At 39.0% G+C, this 20,508-nt stretch overlaps 1 protein-coding gene across 5 annotated transcripts in view; it reads left to right on the top strand.

Annotated features, from left to right (window-relative positions):
* The window catches only part of DNAH5 (dynein axonemal heavy chain 5), a 244,682-nt gene that overhangs the window by 194,380 nt on the left and 29,794 nt on the right, over positions 1 to 20,508 (top strand). For 4 of the 5 annotated variants that reach the window (XM_074329069.2, XM_088796437.1, XM_019713456.3 and 1 more), the window contains exons 65-70: positions 573 to 755; positions 5,630 to 5,873; positions 7,137 to 7,251; positions 7,737 to 7,927; positions 11,377 to 11,498; positions 20,263 to 20,412. In XM_074329069.2, coding sequence (XP_074185170.2) covers positions 573 to 755; positions 5,630 to 5,873; positions 7,137 to 7,251; positions 7,737 to 7,927; positions 11,377 to 11,498; positions 20,263 to 20,412 — 1,005 coding nt within the window. Of the gene's footprint in view, positions 1 to 572; positions 756 to 5,629; positions 5,874 to 7,136; positions 7,252 to 7,736; positions 7,928 to 11,376; positions 11,499 to 20,262; positions 20,413 to 20,508 lie in introns of those variants that run through there. The other variant, XM_088796439.1, reaches the window with a different exon arrangement.

The raw sequence follows: 20,508 nt of genomic DNA, 5'->3' as shown, positions 1-20,508 counted from the left end.
CTCATTCCAGCCCCATCCCCTAACCACTGTAAAATCCTAAAACAGCTGCCCCTCCTGACTTTCCCAAGTAATGTTTTGGGCCTGCTAGGGAGCCTATCCTAATCTCCCCAGAAAATCTCACTATGTGAGTACTAAACCTTTTCATACCCTTTTGGTTCATGTATGACATCATCAGTCTTGACTTCTGAACCAAAGTTTATGTGGGGACTCCATCTCACTCCTGCAGTATGATTATAGTTTTGGTGATAAATTCTATATTTATTGCATGGTATATATTGAACTTTCCTTCCATTCCCTTCCTTCCTTCCTTCCTTCCTTCCTTCCTTCCTTCCTTCCTTCCTTCCTTCCTTCCTTCCTTCCCTCCCTCCCTCCCTCCCTCCCTCCCTCCCTCCCTCCCTCCCTCCCTCCCTCCCAGTGGCTTGAAGCCCTATGAATGCCTGATGACCGTTTCTTTTTTAAGTATAAATTATCTCCAGGTACATAATTGTTTAAAGCAATACTTGATCCTATACAAAAGACACAGTAAGATGTATCTCTGTTTTCTTACTCATAACTTTCTTCTTATAAAAAAGGTGAAAGTCAGTGATAAGGAAGTAGATGTGATGGATGGCTTCAGACTCTACATTACCACTAAACTGCCCAACCCAGCCTACACCCCTGAAATAAGTGCTCGGACCTCCATCATTGACTTCACTGTCACCATGAAAGGTCTAGAAGATCAGTTACTGGGGAGAGTCATTCTCACAGAGAAGCAGGTGAGTGAAGTGTGGCCACCTCTTTTCCTGCATTGTGTTGTGAGTTTTTCGTTGATGAAAACGATATGATAAAAGTTGAAGTGGGATTGAATTTTGCCCCCCTTTTATTCATATGTTTTTTCCATTATTAATTCCCATGTCTTAGATAACTACTAATCAATTATCTACTCAATATGGTTCATCTGCATCTCATATATCACATATATCATCATTTGATTTTATATAGCCTAATGATGTAACCATGAGAATATCAGTCTCATTTTCAGCATCATTATTTTGGTTTTATATCACTTTTTGTGTGTGTGTCAAGAGTTTGTTCTATTGTGAGTTCTATTCATCTGTGAACTTGTAGCTTTCTAGTACACATCCAGGTTTTTCTTTCATGCGCTTCGTTATTATGCTTTTGTAATATAAAATTAAAATGTCGTTCTTCGAGAACACACATTGTCACTTCTTATTAGTTATCTAAGAGACGTCTGTATACGTCGTGAGATGATAGAAGTTTGTGACATTAGGGTTTCACTGAGTATCTTCTGGATGCTACTTGCTTAATTATGCTCTGCAAGCATAACTCCAGATCTGTTTCCTCCACTTTTATTTTATGGGATAACTTAATGTTCAATGGAAAAAGGCCAATAATTTAGAAACTTCCTTGTTCTTAGTATTTTCTCTAGGGAACATATGAGTCTTAAGCAAAGACTTCTAGAGGATTTGAATAGGACTGCTTTGGTGAAACTGGATGAACTCTATAAGTTGGTATTGTTTTCTTTCTGGATTCAGTAGCAGTGAGGAGTTTAGTTTACTTTATGACCCCCTTCTACACTGACCTAAAGATTTATTTACGTTAAAACTTGGCAAAATCTTTGGAGTTGTCCCTCCCATTATTTTTACCTTTTCTGTATGTTGTATCATGCTTGCTCTTTTTAAGAAAGGAAAAGACTATTAAAATTACACTGATGGTAACCACTTTGAGCACCTCTTGTAATTGCAGAAGTCAAATGTGACTTGTATTCATCTTTTGTTATCGATATATATTGAGTATTACAATGTTAATACAGTTTTTTTTCTTTCTTAAAATGTGTATACATTTTTTGACATTCTCTGTATTTATCTCTTTCTGCTCTCTTCTTTCCCCTTCCTTATTTTATGAATCTTCTCTTTTTAGTTTTTGATTTATTGTACGTACATGATAGGGTCATCCAATCATTAGTTGCTTGAGAGCTGTTAACCCAACTTGGTAAATTTACCAGGTTTATGACCCCAGCTTGGCAGGAACGGATGGTAGAGTGCCTACCACAGATCAGTTACCGAAGTCATAACACCTTCAGAATGTGTCCTTGGTTATTTTGGGAGTCTCAATAGGTGATTGAGGAAGTTTCGCATGGCCATGTCACCGCGTCAGGAAGGGTGACAGGACTGGAAGTCAGGACTAGAAGTCTTGACCCACAGCATGTAATGTCTTCAGGGCAGACCCAGTCCCCATATGTTAGGCTCTGCTTTCAACTGTAACACTGGCCTCAGGGAGATAAGGGGCTCTGATGGCAGTTTGAATAATATCCTTGTCCTTGGTTTTCTTTCTGTTCGGCTGAGATGAATAGAGTCTCTGTGGAAAAAATAATTTAGCCTGACAGATTTTGTTTGCAACAAAACAAAGCAACACCAGCACTGAGCCATAATTGTTATAGTAGAGGTGTAAGATGAAACAAAGAGCATTTAAGCTATTGAAAGGACTTTGAACAGCCTTGAAAAGCCAATATGGATCCCAGGCCAGGTTTTTTCTTACTCCCTGGGACAGTTGAACGTCTTGAGAAGTTACTCCTTTACTGTTGTCTCATTATCAAAATCCCTTCCCAAGGTCACAGGAAATAATTCTTACAAAAAGTGTGGCGAGAGTAACGTGACACTCATTCTCTTATCAACATAGAGGGTCCTCGTGACCCTGAACCACATTGTAATACAACATGTAAGCTCTGTTTTCTCTAAAGGAAGGACTCATGCAAGAAGTGAGCTGCTGGACTTAATTTGGATAAACTTTAAGTAGTATACTTTCGCCAGCTTTTTCTTTTGCAGTATCTGTTCTTCCCACTGTATTCCTGAATCTGCTCACGTTGCTGAATTTGTCCAGCCTGGGTGGTGGCAAGTGAGTCTGAGTTGGTCTCTGGTGCTTTCAGGGCACTTCCTATGATCTAGTGAGTTGGGAAGAGCCTATAAAAAGTTTTATATAAAATCCAAATTGTTCCTTTGACTTCAGTAACAACTCACTCTCTTCGACTATGATAACTTTTGGGTGATTATAAACATAGAATATCAATATAAAATGTTATAGAGCCCAAGAGTGGGCTGTTGGAAGCTAGGAAGATCCCACAGAGGAAGTTGATGTTGGAAAGCATCTCAGAAAGTCCCTTAAATGTGGGGCTGAAACAGACGGTGAACCTCTTGAGTTAGGATGAGTTGTGCCTTCACAACTGGAACAGTAATTTACGATGGCAGGGAAAGGCCATTATTCTTTGACCCCATAAACTCGCTCGCTGTCCAGTGTCCTGGGAATATGAGCAATGAGGAGCCTTATCACGTGGGATCTGGTCTCTTGAGTGCTCAGTTGTACAAAATGCTGGACCTGCAGGCTTATTTGTTTAGGAAACAGATAGAAACCTCAGAGCATATGAGTGCAAGGAAGGTGGAACTTTGAACCGACTTGACACTTTTCTGTGTGCTTCAAGGCAGTCATTTTAAATGCGTGAGCTGTTCAAGTTCACATCAAGGCCATATTCAACGATTGACCTGACTGATGTACCTGTGAGTAGATTTAGACAGCCTGCTGTTGTCACCGGAAGGTGATGTATCGAGACCATTTTAAACAGGCAGCAAACCAGTCACTCTTCAGCAACTTTCCTTTAAAAAAAAAACAATCTCTTAGGCTCACTCTGACCTTGATCCTAGAAAACAAGTCAGAAACTTAAAGAGAACTATGTACTATTGGAGAAAAATGCTAGTATCAATTAACAACTTCTACTGGTCACAATATGAGGCCTCAGAGGTCGTCATTGCTCAGAATTCTGAATGAACAGACAGGTAGACAATTTATTTCCTTTGGCGATAGAAGGACCTGAACTTGGTGGAGCTGACATGGGAAATAATTTAATAAAGACACTCAGCAGATATTGGTATCACCAGCTCACAGTGGTGGAGAAAAAAATAAATCTGTTTCTGAGTTCTGTTATTTAATCTTTCTATTTTAATTACCAGGGCAAGGTAGAGAGGAGAAAGAATCTTTGGGAATGAAAGCCTGGGTGATACTTTATACATGAGAGCTCTGAAAGACTGTCATCTATTTTCTTTTATTGATTTCTAAACTTTGGTTACAGATGCCATTAGTGTACACGAAGAATTTTAGTTTTCATTTGCATCTTTGTTGAGTCACTTAATTTTTGATCATTTAATTAATAAATGGCACGTTTCATGAAGTGTACTGACTCACTGCTGTACTTTCTTACTCACTTTGGGGGTACTTTTTATATTATCACAGTTTATATAAAAATGTTACATTGCAGCCTTAGTATGTAGAATACAGAGCACAAATGTTTATTGGTTCCTATATATGCGTATGTGTGCACGCATGTGTGCGCGTGCATGTGTGTGTATAAGAGAGAATCCGTTTGATAGGGAACATGCTTACAAATGAAATTATTTTGACTAATTTTGCCCCTTCATATTAATTTGAAAAAGAACTATCCTTCTATATATTGGTGGAACTAAAGTTGTAGTTCAACAGAAATATGTTTAAATACAGATTAAAATATGCCTAAAACCTTATTCCAAAGTAGGTTTTTCCATTTTCAAATCTTGAATGCAAAGCAAACAGTAATTGTTCTATTTTCTTTCAGAGAAAATTTCCCTTAACTATTGTCCTGTCCCAGATTTTGGCCACGTGTATACCTTGTAATACACAGGTTGCTTTCATAACCTCGAATAGTACTTTAAATTGTACTATTTAGTTTAGAGTATATTGTTTCATCAGTTTTAAACTTTGGGGGAAATGTACTTCTAAGCCTTATTTTAATCCTTTAGGAACATAAGTATTACTTTAATTGACAAATTTATTTAATTAGTGTTAAAAATGTATTGACCATACCACCTCAATAATGTTCAAGCTTTTACTTATTATTTTCTAAATCAGGAATTGAATAATTTGCTCCTTATTGTATATATCACCAATGATTGTGTTTATGTTATTAGTAATGGTTTTTATAAGCACCATGGAGGCCTCATTTTAGTCCCAATCCGGTAGTTCTCAAGTGGAGACGAGATTGGAAATGTAGGTTGCAACAGGTTTTACAAACTGTGGTGAGAATTTTGGACCCTTCCAAATAGCAAAGATTCCGTGAGTGACCAGGAGCAGAAAAGGGGGTGATGGCAGAGAGAAGGGTCAGCAGGGAGACCACTTATGGTCAGAGTCACCCACTGAGGAATGATGAAAGCCTCATTTAAGCCAGTGGCTAATTGGAAAAAATGGACAGAAGAAAAATTGTTATGCAGGAAGACTCAGTAAGACTTGAGTGGTTTTGGGATCTGACAGCCCATGCTTGCTTCCCCAGTAGACACGAAAGCATGCATTATTAAGTGCAAGATTAGAAAGTTCTTTTCTGAAGTCCCTTTCAGCTACTGCATTATGCTTTTCAGATGATATGAGAAATACTCAAGTATGATTTATTTTGTGCCAACTTATAACTTAATTTTTCAAATGGCCATGTTTTCTGCAGTCAAATATAACTACAGTATAGGAGCTTGAGGGCAGCCCTGTAGGTTAACTTTTTAATAATGGCCAGACAGTAGCTGTTAATTAAGGAAGAAAATATATTTATGTAAATTAACAGGAATTGGAAAAAGAAAGAACTCATCTTATGGAAGATGTAACTGCAAACAAAAGAAGGATGAAGGAGCTAGAAGATAATTTGCTTTACCGTCTGACGAGTACCCAGGGGTCCCTGGTGGAAGAGGAGAGTCTCATTGTTGTGCTAAGTAACACAAAAAAGACAGCGGAGGAGGTGACACAGAAGCTGGAAATTTCTGCCGAGACAGAAATTCAAATTAACTCAGCCCGGGAGGAATACAGACCTGGTGAGTCTGGTAATGAAAGACAAATGTCACAGGAAAATGAAACAAGAAAGAAAAGAGAATTAGAGGAATTGCAGGAAGTAAGGACGTTATGCAAGTAATTGTGCAAAGTGAGGTGGCCATTCATGTTTTGTCGCATTTCTATTCAGTTATATGGAGATGAAAAAAAATTGTAACAATGTAAATTTTCTACATGCTTCCAATTTGTGTTAGTTGATAAATCTTTTAAGGTTCCTACTGTGTTTCCCCGGAAATAGGACCTAGCTGGACAATCAGCTCTAATGCATCTATCTTTTGGAGCAAAACTTAATGTAAGACCCAGTCTTATTTTACTATAATATAAGAATGGGTCTTAATAATATAATTAATATAATATAATATAATATAATATAATATAATATAATATAATATACAATACAATACCGGGTCTCATATTAATTTTTCCTCCAAAAGACACAGTAAGAGCTGATTGTCCGGCTATGTCTTACCTTCAGGAAAACATGGTATGAACTTATTTTTAAACTAGAAAGTAAAGAGGGAGGAATTTTAAAGAACATGTGACTACACTAGTGGAATCCAAGGAATTGGTGCAGAATTTGGGTTGTTCACTAGTTGGTCATCATTTGGCAACACTATGCCAGTGTTTTATTTGGAGTCTTAGGGAGGTAGTTGTCATGGGAACCCCTGAGTTGGATCCACCGATTTGCAAATCGCTGTTGGCCATTGGTTACTAGAGGAGCCTGCTAGAAGGATTCAAACTGCTTTAGTAAGTGATCATTTCTCCTGAAAAAATAATCGAAACAATATCATCTACTCGTGGAAGGTCAGGTGCATCCTCTGTGGGACGCCTTGTTTTGCCAAGTCGAGGCCAAGGTTGGGCAAGGCTTCTTCGTGGCACTTAAAAATGAGGTTCGTCTTAATGCCTACACAGCTTGCTGAGTGTTAAAACCTTTGCTATCCCTTCAGTTGTGTTTTTTTTCTACCTATAAAAAAGAAACGCAGTAAAACATACTTATAAGGGATCTAGAAATTCTAAAACGGAAAGTACCATTTGATAAACAGAAACCAACTATTTATGCAACAACTACAAGTGAGAATTCAATACTCAGGAGGAGCAGCACTCTAGGAGCTTGTTCTAGCACCCCTGCTGGAGCATAGTTCCTGATGAGACATAAAAAGCCACTTGTGACTTCCCTCTAGAGCCTGTGCTTGAGGCACCTGTTTTCCACCCTCCTAGTACATGGAGGCTTCCTCTCTGTCTTTCAGTTGCTACGCGGGGCAGCGTCCTCTACTTCCTTATCACCGAGATGCGCCTGGTGAATGAGATGTATCAGACTTCGCTCCGCCAGTTTCTCGGCTTGTTTGACCTTTCCTTAGCCAGGTGCGTCTGCTGAGGGAGCCAAGCTGAATTCTGTATCCGTAGGCTAACGTGCTGACTTGCATTTCTAACTTCCTTTCCCTTTCCTCCCGAGCCTTATTATTTTTCTCTAAATCTAAGATTACCGTAATGACTAGCATGTGAACAAGTCCTTCTCATGTGTCATTTTATGCTCAGAGAAAGAAATTATTCGTCCACCAATTATTCGTCCATTGATTGATTCCTTATGTGTTTCTGTGAAACAAGAAAATTCTCAAGACGTTGTTGTGGGTCATAATATAATGCCCTGCGGGAGAATTGATTTAGACGATGTGGAGGACCCTTCTAGCATGTTATGTTATTTCACACTAGAGATGCTTGTTAGTTTAGATTCAGGAGGCGTACCCTGGATGTGTAAAGAATAAGAATTGGCCCTCTATTCAAGACATTTTTATGGACAGTTGAGAAGGGCAGTGGGATCAGCCTGATTTAAATGTTCTCCACTCCAGGTCCATCAAGAGCCCAATTACAAGCAAGAGGATTGCTAATATCATTGAACACATGACCTACGAGGTCTATAAGTACGCTGCCCGAGGGCTGTACGAAGAGCACAAATTCCTGTTCACCTTGCTGCTTACCCTGAAGATCGACCTCCAGAGGAATCGGGTCAAGCACGAAGAGTTTCTTATGCTTATTAAAGGTCAGTATAACACTAGAAAGCAGGTGTGAGGATTATTGTCCTGTGCAGTATTTTCTTCTGGCGATAGTTTCCTTGCATTTCATTGAAGATTGCATTTCCATGAGATATTTTATTTGTTCATTTGCTCTATGAATATTTATTGAGAACCTACTGTGTGTGCTGGGGCACAGAATAGACACGTGGAAGACAGTGAACAACAACCAAAAAAAGAATTTTGTTTTATATGTATTTGGGGGGGAGGATGAAATAGAAAAAAAGAATAAAACAATAAGTAAATTACGTAGTATGTGAGAAGCTAGAAAGCACTATGGGAAAAACAGGGTAAGGGAGATGGGAGTTACAGGGAGTGTGAGGTGGAAGAGGTTACACTTTTAAATGGGATATTTAATGGGATCTCTAATGGGGTAGACCTCCCTGAGAGATGGCCAGGTAAGCAAAGGCCTGAAGGGGACATCCTGCTGGCCTTGGGGACATCTATAGAGGAAGCGTGTTGAAGGAAGAGGAGCTGGCATGAAGGCCTCCGGTGGACGGAAGCAAGTGGTATGACAGAGGGAAAGCAAAGCAAGCGGGGTGGCTGGAGTGGAGTGGGTGAGGCGACTGTGTACTCATCCCATGGACATTTATCCTGTATGTACAGAAGCATCGCTCACAGATAGGTCCCGCTGCAGCTGGAATAAGAGCCAAGTGGAAGGCTGGGAAACATACATTTGCTATCACATTCTTGAATGGCTGGACAATAAATATTTAAAGTAACTGTGGAAATGAAGGTGGGGGTTTAAATGGTTTTATCTATTCCACGTTTCTAAACAGAGCCTTTAAATGTAAGCCATAATTATATCTTGGTGTGGGGAAGGATTTTCATGACTTCACCTGGAGAGTGGATTTGTGGAGGAACTTGCAGAGAACTCCAATGGGGGCCGTAGGGAGGGGGTGTAGATCCACAGTCACACAGACAAATGCACATTTATGTTCGTACTTATGCATATGCATAGCCATCTTAGAGTAGCATCTAAGACTCCTTCCGTTAGACTTGAACTTAGAAATGTATGATTTATGGATGATCTCTCTCTCTCTCTCTCCGCCCCTTCTCCCTTCCCTCTTTCTCTTTAATTCACTGTCTCTTGCACCCTTGTTCCTTAGGTTTCTTTAGTTCCAAGTTTCCTAAAGCCGAGCACGTGGAAGATGAGTGATCATGAGAGACACCACCGTAGATCGCATGTAGGGATAGAAGTTGCCTTTACAAGAGCCTGTCATATATTACTGATTTCTGGCCTCAATACTCTGGTCCTCTAGCTGACTGAGCTTTCCTAGGGGAAAGTTGTTCCTGACATCCTCAGTTCAGGCATGAGATGCATCTCCCCATGGAAGGGACACCGAACATAGCATGCTGGTCTGCTTGGAATACTGTAAAGCGTGTTACAGTTTCACGTGATGATAACCAACATGGGATTTAGTGTTAGGAAAACTCGAAGGGAAAAATAGTGGCTTCCCACTTGTTTGATGAGTGGTCTCAAGCTGGGTTTTTAACCTTTTGAAGCTTCAGTCTCCTCAGCTATAAAACAAGCATAGTCACATTTACATAATAGGATTATTGAGAATCACACAATTTATATAAACCCTGGCACATAGAATATGCTCTGTAGATGATAGACATTTTGTTATATTATCGTTAGTATTGTAGTTTATTTTAATTATTCTGAGGCTTGCAGAGGTTAGACAGCTTTCTGTGGGCCTTGGGCATTCAACAGCTATTTATTATATTGCTTTATGAAACAAGAGTTTCAAGAGACTGCCCTTTGATAGTTATTTTGGTGAGAGCTACCCAAGGATGTGACTTCCCTCTGTAAGGACGTGTTTGAAAATGTTATTTAGAGAGCAGCAGTGTTTTGATACTGGTTGCTTAATGTACTTACCTCTAAGATGGGAAAGGATCAGCCTAGATGACTTTCTAAGTCTGCCCTAGCTATGCCATGTCATGATTAGATGGCATAAGGTGCCTAAGTCTTCCATTACAAGCATCTATGAAGCAAGGGTTTGAAGAATGAAGGGAATGGCATAATTCTCTGTCATCTTGAGTTATTTTGAATTATTCCTATTTCAGCTGTGTATTCATCAGGAATCCATTTAATCTGGTGCCATATTATCCAGGGATATGTCCTCCCCCACCCGTTAAAATCATTCTTTGTGGCCGTTGTACACTTTTAAGCCAGGGAAGATATTCATGACCTAGTCACCCACTACTAAACAAAGAATAATGCTTTGGCTGCAAGGAATGCCCTTTCCTATCCATGAATTAGCTTCTTCCTAACCCTCTGGTGAATGCCTTATTCTTTTCAGTTTGTTGGAAAATGGACGGTTTTTGTAGCAAGTGGTGTGACATTTTTCAACACAGTGCTATTGTCCTTAGGTCCTTAACTGCTCCCTGGCGTTAAAACAATCTGTTTTGATTTTATGAGCTAATATTTTCATTGAAATGGCTTCAAGGCCACACTTACCTTGTTGGAAATATACTAAGATGGATTTGGCAGAAAAATAGCAATTCAGTGGGGCACATGGGGCCTGGGTAAAGTAGAGATTGGCTCAATAAATATCTTAAATATAATTATTTGTTTATGACCTACTCTATTCCAAAAAGGATTTTAAAGGTAGCCAAATGCATTGGTTATGTTCTTTTAAGAATTGTGCTTAGAGCATATTTTCCCTGAAAGACTTTGATGGATGTTATTTATTGAACAATATATTTAACACCATAGAAGACTCGCTAACTCTGTCTTTGACTTAAAATATGATTGCTCACACGTTTAGTTTTCCTGAAGTGGGCCACAGTAACATTTTTAAGGTGTCATTTGTTCTACAGTGCTGTGAGAGTGGCCTGACCTTAGATAAATCGTCAGCAAGAAGATAGGAGCCAGTACCTAATGGAAATGTTTGTTGTGTTTTAATTGACCAAACACAAATGATACAGCAGAGGGCGCTTGGGGTGTCCTCAGAATGGATGTAAATAATATAGTGATTTATAGAAGAGAACTCTTCAAACACACGTAGCGCTACTGACATTTCCAGAGAAATTCTTTCCTTAAAATGAACTTATGTCATCATTGAGTAGTTCTTCCCTTTGACAACAGCTGCTCATTTAGTGACCCTGTGCTTTGTCCTCCATCCTGAGCCAGCTTGTCTCAGACCTTGGCCACGTGGAACTAGAATAGAATCCAGCATCTGCTCGGCTCCAAACCCATACTGATGATTCTTAAATGTGTTTTTGTGACGTCATCTATTCCTTTATTCAATTTTAAAGCTTGTTCATCACTATGACTTATATTTCTGAGCTTAAAAAATGTCAAGGTAGTAAAATAATTGAAGTTCAAATAGTTTAAGCAAAAGATTTTATGAGTAGATTATCCTATAGTAAAGAAGGAACATCTAATAACCTTATATGTTTAATTTTGAAGGTGGTGCCTCATTGGACCTTAAAGCTTGTCCTCCTAAACCATCTAAATGGATCCTGGATGTGACCTGGCTGAATTTGGTGGAACTCAGCAAGCTTAGACAGTTTTCAGATGTCCTTGATCAGGTAACTTGTGCTTGGAATAAACTTATAATGTTGCGGTGAGCAGCTTTGTAATTTGTCACCAGCTCCGATATTTGTGGAAAAGAGAGAGTTCTTAAGTGGTGTGACCTTGGCTTGACCTTCCTCACAGCTCACTCACACTCTGGTAAAGCACATTCCACCCACTGCAGACTGGTCTTGCAGGAAGGAACGATTTGCCCAGAAAGTTTAACTGATGCTGTTCTGTGTCTTATGTCAGTATTACCAACTGGAGATCCGCAAACACAAAAACTGGTAGATTCAATTAAGTGAAATGATTAGATACACTTAAGAGGTTTTCCTTCTTTTTAGAGATGAAATGAAAAGCAATTTGTGTCTCATTGCTGAATATCCTTTCTTGCCTCTTGTTCTCTCTCTTCTTGTCCTGCGTCTCCCATCACACTGCCTTAGCTAGACATCCAGGTATAAATCTAATGTGAACACTTGGTCTCTTATCTTTCGATGTTATGTCCTTTCATAATCAGCCAGTTGCTGATGAATTGTGTATGTATTGGAATCATGGAAGTTGAATATAGAGTTGAATTGGGACAAGCCAGGACACAGATGAGCAGAGAGAAGTCACATTGACAGCAGGTGGCTTTATTCAGCTACAAGTTGAAGGCTTTTTTTTTTTTAACCAGAAAATGTCCTACGGTTGGTTCTTTTTTATTTTTCTATTTTTTAATTTTTTTATTAGTTTCAGGTGCACAAGACAAAGTAATACTTAAATGTTTATCTTCTATATCCCTCACACTGTGTGAACCCCCCTCCCCCCATCCACTATCCCTCTGACATCGCACAGAGCCATTACATTTCCACTGTCTCTATTCCTAATGCTGTACTCCGCTTCTTATAAATACATACATATACACATACAAACTTGTAGTTGACATTCATGATTGTTCAGCTTCAGCTTCAGGTGTATCATGCAGTGATCAGGCATCTGCATCATCCCTGAGGTGGTTTCCCTAATGAGACAAGTGTCCATTGGATACCCTACAAAATCTTTACAACATTATTGATTACATTCTGCAAACTAATTTTCAGAACACCATGGCCATCTTGTGGTTACTGACTGTTTTCTAATCCCTTCACCTTCCCCCTTACCCCACCCCCCCGCCCATCTAGCAACCCTCAGTTTTTCCTCTCTGTCTCCAAAACTGTTTCTGATTAGTTCATTCACTTATTCTTTTCTTTAGATTACACATATAAGTGAGATCATATGGTATTTGTCTTTCTCTGTCTGACTTATTTCACTTAACATAATGTTCTCTAGGTCCATCCATGTGGTTGCAGATGGTAAGATTTCTTTCTTCTTTATTGCTGCGTAATACTCCATTGTATAAATGTACCACAGTTTCTTAATCCAGTCATCTACTGATAGGCATTTTGGTTGTTTCCGTGTCTTGGCTATTGTGTATAGTGCTGCAATAAACATAGGAGTGCATAAAGTTTTTTGAATTAGAGTTTTGGATTTCTCCGGATAGATACCTAGGAGTGGAATTGCTGGATCATAAGGTAGTTCCATTTTCAGATTTTTGAGATACCTCCATATTGTTTTCCATAGTAGCTGCACCAATCTGCAATCCCACCAACAGTGCACAAGCGTTCCCTTTTCTCCATATCCGCGCCAACACTGTTGTTTATTGATTTATTGATGATAGCCATTTTGACTGGGGTGAGGTGGTGTCTCATTGTGGTTTTTATTTGCATTTCTCTAATGATTAGTGAATTTGAGCATTTTTTCGTATGTCTGTTTGCCATCTGTATGTCCTTTATAGAAAAATGTCTCTTCATGTCTTCTGCCCATTTTTTAATTGGGTTGTTTGTTTTTTTGGAGTTGAGTTGAGTGAGTTTTTTATAAATTTGTGATATTAACCCCTTATCAGATATATCATTGGCAAATATCTTTTCCCATTCAGTAGGGTCCCTTTTTGTTTTATTGATGATTTCTTTTGCTGTGAAAAAACTTTTTAGTTTGATATAATCCCACATGTTTATTTTTTCTCTTACTTCCCTCGCGCGAGGGGATATATCAGTAAAAATCTTATTCCAGGTAATGTCTGTGAAGTTTTTTCCTGTATTTTTTTCTAGGAATTTTATGGTTTCAGATCTTACATTTAAGTCTTTAAGCCATTTTGAATTTATTTTTGTATATGGTGTAAGGAGGTGGTCCAGCTTCATTTTTTTGCATGTGTCTGTCCAGGTTTCCCAGCACCATTTATTGAATAGACTGTCTTTACCCCACCATATATTCCTGCTTTCATTGTCGTAGATTAAATGGCTATATAGGCGTGGATTTATTTCTGGACTCTCTATTCTGTTCCATTGATCTATGTGTCTGTTTTTATGCCAGTACCATGCTGTTTTGATTACTGTAGCCTTGTAGTATAATTTGATGTCAGGTATTGTTATACCTCCCACTTTGTTCTTATTTCTCAAGATTGCTGAGGCTATCTGCGGTATTTTATGGTCTCATATAAATTTTAGGATTATATGTTCTATTTCTGTGCAAAACATCGTTGGTAGTTTGATAGGAATTGTGTTGAATATGTATATTGCCTTAGGGAGTATGGACATTTTAACTATATTAATTCTTCCTATCCATGAACATGGTATGTGTTTACATCTATTTGTATCTTCTTTCATTTCTTTCTTCAGTGTCTTATAATTTTCTGAGTACAGATCTTTTACTTCTTTGGTTAAATTTATTCCCAGGTGTTTTAGTCTTTGAAGCAATTGTAAATGGGATTGTTTTTTTAATTTGTCCTTCTGATGTTTTATTATTGGTATATACAAATGCAACTGATTTCTGAATATTAATTTTTTATCCTGCTACTTTACTAAATTCATCTATCAGCTCTAATAGTTTCTTGGTGGAGTCTTTAGTGTTCTCTATATATAGTATCATGTCATCTGCATGTAATGACAATTTTACTTTCGCCTTACTGATTTGGATGCCTTTTATTTCTTTTTCTTGTCTGATTGCTGTGGCTAGAACTTCCAGCACTATGTTGAATAGAAGTGGAGAAAGTGGGCAACCTTGCCTTGTTCCTGATCTTAAGGGGAATGGTTTTAGCTTTTCCCCATTGAGTATGATGTTAGCTGTGGGTTTATCATATATGTCCTTTATTACGTTGAGATATGATCCCACTTTCTTAAGGGTTTTTATCATAAATGGCTGCTGGATTTTATCAAATGCTTTTTCTGCATCTATTGATATGATCTGTGATTTTTATTTTTCATTTTGTTAATATGGTGTATCACATTAATTGATTTGCGGATGTTGAACCACCCTTGCATACCAGGGATGAATCCCACTTGATCATGGTGTATGATCTTTTCAATGTATTGCTGAATTCTGTTCACTAATATTTTGTTGAGGGTTTTTACATCTATGTTCATTAGCGATATTGGCCTGTAGTTTTCCTTTTTTGTGATGTCTTTGTCTGATTTTGGGATCAGGGTGATAGTGGCTTCGTAAAAAGTGTTTGGGAGCCTTCTCTCTTTCTGGATTTTTTGGAAAAGCTTGAGGAGCATAGGTGATAATTCTTTTTTGAACATTTTGTAAAATTCACCTGTAAAGCCATCTGGTCCAGGGCTTTTGTTTGTTGGGAGATTGTTGATAACTGATTCAATTTCCCTAGTGGTTATCAGTCTATTCAGGTTTCCCGTTTCTTCTTGAGTTAGCCTTGGATTGTTGTACACCTCTAGAAAATTGTTCATTTCTTCCAGATTGTCAAATTTGTTGGTGTATGGTTGCTCATAGTAATTTCTTATATTTTTTGTATTTCTGCGGTGTCTGTTGTCACTTCTCCTCTTTCATTTCTGATTTTATTAATTTGGGTCCTCTCTCTCTTTTTTTTAATGAGTCTGGCTAAAGGTTTGTTGATTTGGTTTATCTTCTCTAAGAACCAACTCTTGGATTCATTGATCTTTTGTATTGTTTTTCTGGTTTCTATTTCATTTATCTCTGCTCTGATCTTTATTATCTCCTTCCTTGTACTCCCTTTGGGCTTATTTTGCTGTTCTTTTTCCAGATCCCTTAAGTGTGAAGATAAACTGTTGATTAGTGATTTTTCTTGTTTCTTTAGGTAGGCCTGCAATGTTATGAATTTCCCTCTTAGGACTGCTTTTGCGGCATCCCATAGATTTTGGGTCGCCGTGTTTTCATTTTCGTTTGTCTCGAGATATCTTTTGATTTTCCTTGATCTCCTGGTTGACCCATTCATTATTTAGTAACATGTTATTCAGCCTCCATGAATTGATGTGTCTTCCAGTTTTTTTCCTGTAGTTCATTTCTAATTTCATAGCACTGTGGTCAGAGAAGACAATTGGTATGATTTCAATTTTCTTAAATTTATTAAGACTTGTTTTGTGGCCTAACATATGGTCTATCTTGGAAAATGTTCCATATGCGCTTGAGGAGAACGTGTATTCTGCAGCATTTGGGTGAAATGCTCTGAAAATATTGATTAAATCCAGTGGTCCAATGTGTCATTTAAGGCTGCTGTTTCCATATTGGTTTTCTGTCTGGAAGACCTGTCCCTTGTTGTCAGAGGTGTGTTGAAGTCCCCTACTATGATAATGTTACTGTTGATTTCTGTCTTTATGTCAGTCAATATCTGTTTTATATATTTAGGTGCTCCTATGTTGGGTGCATAGACGTTTACTAGGGTTATGTCCTCTTGTCAGATTGATCCCTTTATTATTATATAATGCCCATCTTTGTCTTTTAATATGTTCTTCATTTTAAAGTCTATTTTGTCAGATATAAGTATTGCAACTCCAGCTTTTTTCTCATTTCCATTTGCTTGAAATATCTTACTCCAACCCTTCACTTTCAGCCTGTGTGTGTCTTTTGATCTGAGGTGAGTCTCTTGTATACAGCATATATAAGGGTCTTGCTTTCTTATCCACTCAGCCACCCTATGTCTCTTGATTGGAGCATTTAATCCATTTACATTTAAAGTGATTATTGATAGGTACATAGTTATTGCCATTTTTAAATTTGCAGTTAGATTGTTTTCATCTTTCTTCTATTTACAGAAGTCCTTTTAGTATTTCTTGCAATGCTGGCTTGGTGGTAATAAATTCCTTTAGCTTATTCTTTTCTGGGAAGCTCTTTAACTCTCCATCAACTTTAAATGCTATATTTGCTGGATTAAGCAATCTAGGTTATAGGCCTTTGTTTTCCATCACTTTGAGTATCTCCTGCCACTCCCTCCTGGTCTTCAATGTTTCTGTAGAAAAGTCATTTGATAGTCTTATGGGAGCTCCCTTGTATGTAACCCTCTGTCTTTCTCTTACTGCTTTTAGGATTCTCTCTTTGTCTTTAACCTTTGCCATTTTAACTACAATGTGTCTTGGTGTGGACCTGTTTGGGTTTATCCTGGTTGGAACTCTCTGCACTTCCTGGGCTTGTATGTTGGTTTCCTCCATCAGGTTAGGGAAGTTTTCAGACATTATTACTTCAAATATGTTCTCAATCCCTTGCTTCCTCTCTTCACCTTCTGGTATTCCTATGATGCGCATGTTGTTGCGCTTGATGTTATCCCAGAGGTCTCTTAAACCATCTTCATTGTTTTTTATTCTTTTTTCTTTCTGTTGTTCTGTTTGGGTGATCTCTGCTAACTTGTCTTCTAAGTTGCTGATTCGATCCTCTGCTTCATCTAACCTGCTGTTAATTCCTTCAAGTGAGTTCTTTATTTCAGTAATTGTGTTCTTTATTTCTAACTGGTTGCTCATTGTGATTTCTCTATCCTTCTTTATGCCGTCACTAAGCTCCTTAAACATTCTTATCATCAGTGTTCTGAACTCTGTCTCTGATAGGTTGGTTACCTCTGTTTCATTCGGTTCCACTTCTGGAGGTTTCTTCTGTTCTTTTATTTGGGAGATGTTTCTTTGTTTCCCCATTCTGGCTGACTCTCTGTGTTTGCTTCGATGTATTAGGTAGATCCCCTAGAGTTCTTAGTTCTTGCTAGGTTATCTTATGTAGTATGTGTCCTTTATATTTGACTTGCACTACTTCATTCTTCTCCTCTGCGTGTGCTCCAAAGGTGACTCTTGCATTGTGTATATTGTCCTGTTAAAGAAGGTCTTTAATTGCTTTTCGCTTGTGAGTTGGTAGGTTTAACTCCTAGGCTGACTAGTTGTGAGACTTGGCTCTGCCCACCGCAGGGTTTTCTGTTGCGTGAGGGTTGACCATTTAAATGTGGTTTGGCCTCTATGGGGTCTTGTGCCTGTAGAGAATTCCCTCTGGGTGCGTCACTTGTAGGTCAAACCCAGTAGTACTCTGGTTTGGTCTGCAGTTGGCCTCTGGGTGTGTTGAATCTTGTGCCTCTTAAGCTGGGCCCTGGTAGGGCAATTTTAGATCAAAGCAAATCACCAAGCACAACAACAACAACAACAAAGAAAAAATCAAATACATTCACATGTAAAAACAACCGACAACCCCCACTGAACACAGGCAAAGATATCAAAGCTATAAAGACAAAACAAAACAAAAACAAACAAACAAACAAACAAACAAACAAAAAAGCAGTGCCAGTCTTGGCTTAAGCCCAGCAAGTAATCTCCAGGTTGTCCTCTGCTGTACCAAAGAGTCCTCTGTGTATTGTGCAAGCAGAGCCGGTCACCTGGTGCCCAGAGTGACGTTGGGACTGCAGATTTAGATGCGTGGGGCTGAGGGGTCTGGATGATAGTTTCTACAAAGTCAGTGCAGTTTCTGCCCTTGACTGCACATATGCGCACTGAGAGTAGCACCACCAGCCCTGTGTCCAGTTCTCCTGAGTCTTAGGGCACTTCTTCCTTGTGTGTGTGTGTGTGTGTGTGTGTGTGTGTGTGTGTGTGGCGGGCGGGAGATTTCTGACCTGCTGAAAGCCCAGAACTGCATCTGCCATTTGCTGCTGATCCCTGGGAGTGCCTCTGCAGTTGTAATTGCCCCACCCTAGGCAGGCCAGAAAGGGTGGGGGCTGGGGATGGAGGGGTCTTCTCTCTCCCAGCCCAGCTGTGTCACACTCTTCCCGCAGGCCAGAAAAGGTGGTGGCTGAGGGTGGTGCAGTCTCTTTTCTCCTAGCCCAGCAAAAATCACACTCTTCCCAGCCTCTTACCTGGGTCAGAGCTGCACGCTGGTCTTCCCAGAGCCTGAGCACTAAGGCTCCTCTGTAATTTGACCCTGCTCCTCAGTTCAGGGGCCAGTTTAAATCACTGGAAGGGCGGAGGTAGGATTGGAAGAGTGGGGGGAGGGGCTCAGGTATGGAGTTTGTGTTCTTTGTCTGACCTAGGGCCCAACTGGCTGCCCCCTCTGTGGGAGAGATCAGCTGTGGGACGCAGGGAAGGAGCCCACCTCCTGGCTTTTGTGTTCTCTGTTCCGTCCTGGGATCCCCTGCGTCTCTGCAGCTGTGTATGCCGGCGGCGTTTCCACCGCCGCAGATGCCGACCAGGTCTCCACTCCATTCTCTTCCCTCTTCCCCTGCTCGTCCAATTTGCCCACCTTCAAGTAATCCTTGCATGAGTCTCTTAGCTGTTCTGCGTGATGAGCAGAGAGTCCTTTGATGGGTTATAGATGTCCCATTTGTGATAAGATCCATAGGAGAACTCAAAAAGGGCGCCCCACTGCCACCATTCCTATGATGTCACTCCCTATCGGTTCTTGACTTTTCTAGTTTAAGTTGATCAGAAGCTTAAGTTCTGCTGTATTTTTGTGTTTTATTTACAACTGATGATTACCATGTAATCATGGTACAAACTATTCTTTTGGGTCAAATAACTTTCATCTGGGGCATTTTGATTCACTTTAGCTTGTTCCCCAATAGGATGACGCCTAGTGACCTTTCCTGGCCCATTATCTGTTATTGAAGTTGTTATCTTCTGGAAATTATATCTCACGCTTGCAATTTCTTCTCATTATATAGTCGTTCGTGATTGAAAGAGGTTATGATTTTTTATTCTTACATGATACTTTCTAAATATAAACCTGGAATGGTTTTTCCTTTGATTAGACTGCTAAGAAATACACTGGGGGCTTTAATCAAAGGGAATATACCAGAGAACATAAGATTATATTTATCTACAGATGATATTTGTTTGTTCTGTTTTTGAGATACTTACCCATGTAATGCTCATCTCTTTTTGATTTTTAAGCACCAAAGGGTAATGGACTATGTTTTCTTCCTCCTTATCTGTTGCCTAAAGGAAGGAAGTGTCTGATTATTTATTTGATGATGATATTAAGTGGTATATTTCAATGGAGTATTGGCCAAAAAACATTTCATTCACTAAAAAAAAAAAAAAAGACGTATATTAAGTGCCCTTTTTTTGTTCTAAGATGGTCCTGGGAAATGAGGAAACAAGTGAATGTGACTTGGTTCCTTACCATGAGAGGATTTCATGGAGCAAATCAGATATCCTTAAAATAGTGAAAATGAGTTTTAATTGATTTCTTTATTCTTTACAATTTTGTTACCACAATGGCATAGAAGAAATGAAGAAACCCAGGACTCTCCGTACTTCAGAAGCTGGCTGTGGGCTGTTGTTAATCCAGACTGACTTTAGAGCAAATCACATTTGACTGCAAATTCTGAAACTTTTGGGCACTAGAAAATAAAATTAAAAAAACAACAACAAGGGATATCATCCACACGTCTCTGTCTGGAACGGTCAGAAGATTTGATGAAAAGTATCTGTGACCTATTACTGAAAGATTTTCCCATAATGTGATACATTTCTTAACCCCTTGTATTTTCAGATATCAAGAAATGAGAAAATGTGGAAAATTTGGTTTGATAAGGAAAATCCTGAGGAGGAACCTCTTCCAAATGCCTATGATAAATCTCTTGACTGCTTTAGACGCCTTCTCCTTATTAGATCCTGGTGTCCAGACAGAACCATTGCCCAGGTAAGAAGTACCTATTAAAAAGAAAAGAGGAATATTTTAAAGAAGAGTGTCCTTTTTAAATTTAAAGAAATATTTAAAACGTTAATCCCAATGAGG

The sequence above is a fragment of the Rhinolophus sinicus genome, chromosome 3 (assembly GCF_057876585.1).
Source record: "Rhinolophus sinicus isolate RSI-liver-muscle chromosome 3, RSI-T2T, whole genome shotgun sequence".
In the NCBI taxonomy this organism is placed as follows: Eukaryota; Metazoa; Chordata; class Mammalia; order Chiroptera; family Rhinolophidae; genus Rhinolophus; species Rhinolophus sinicus.
This window is presented reverse-complemented; position numbering and strand designations above follow the sequence as displayed.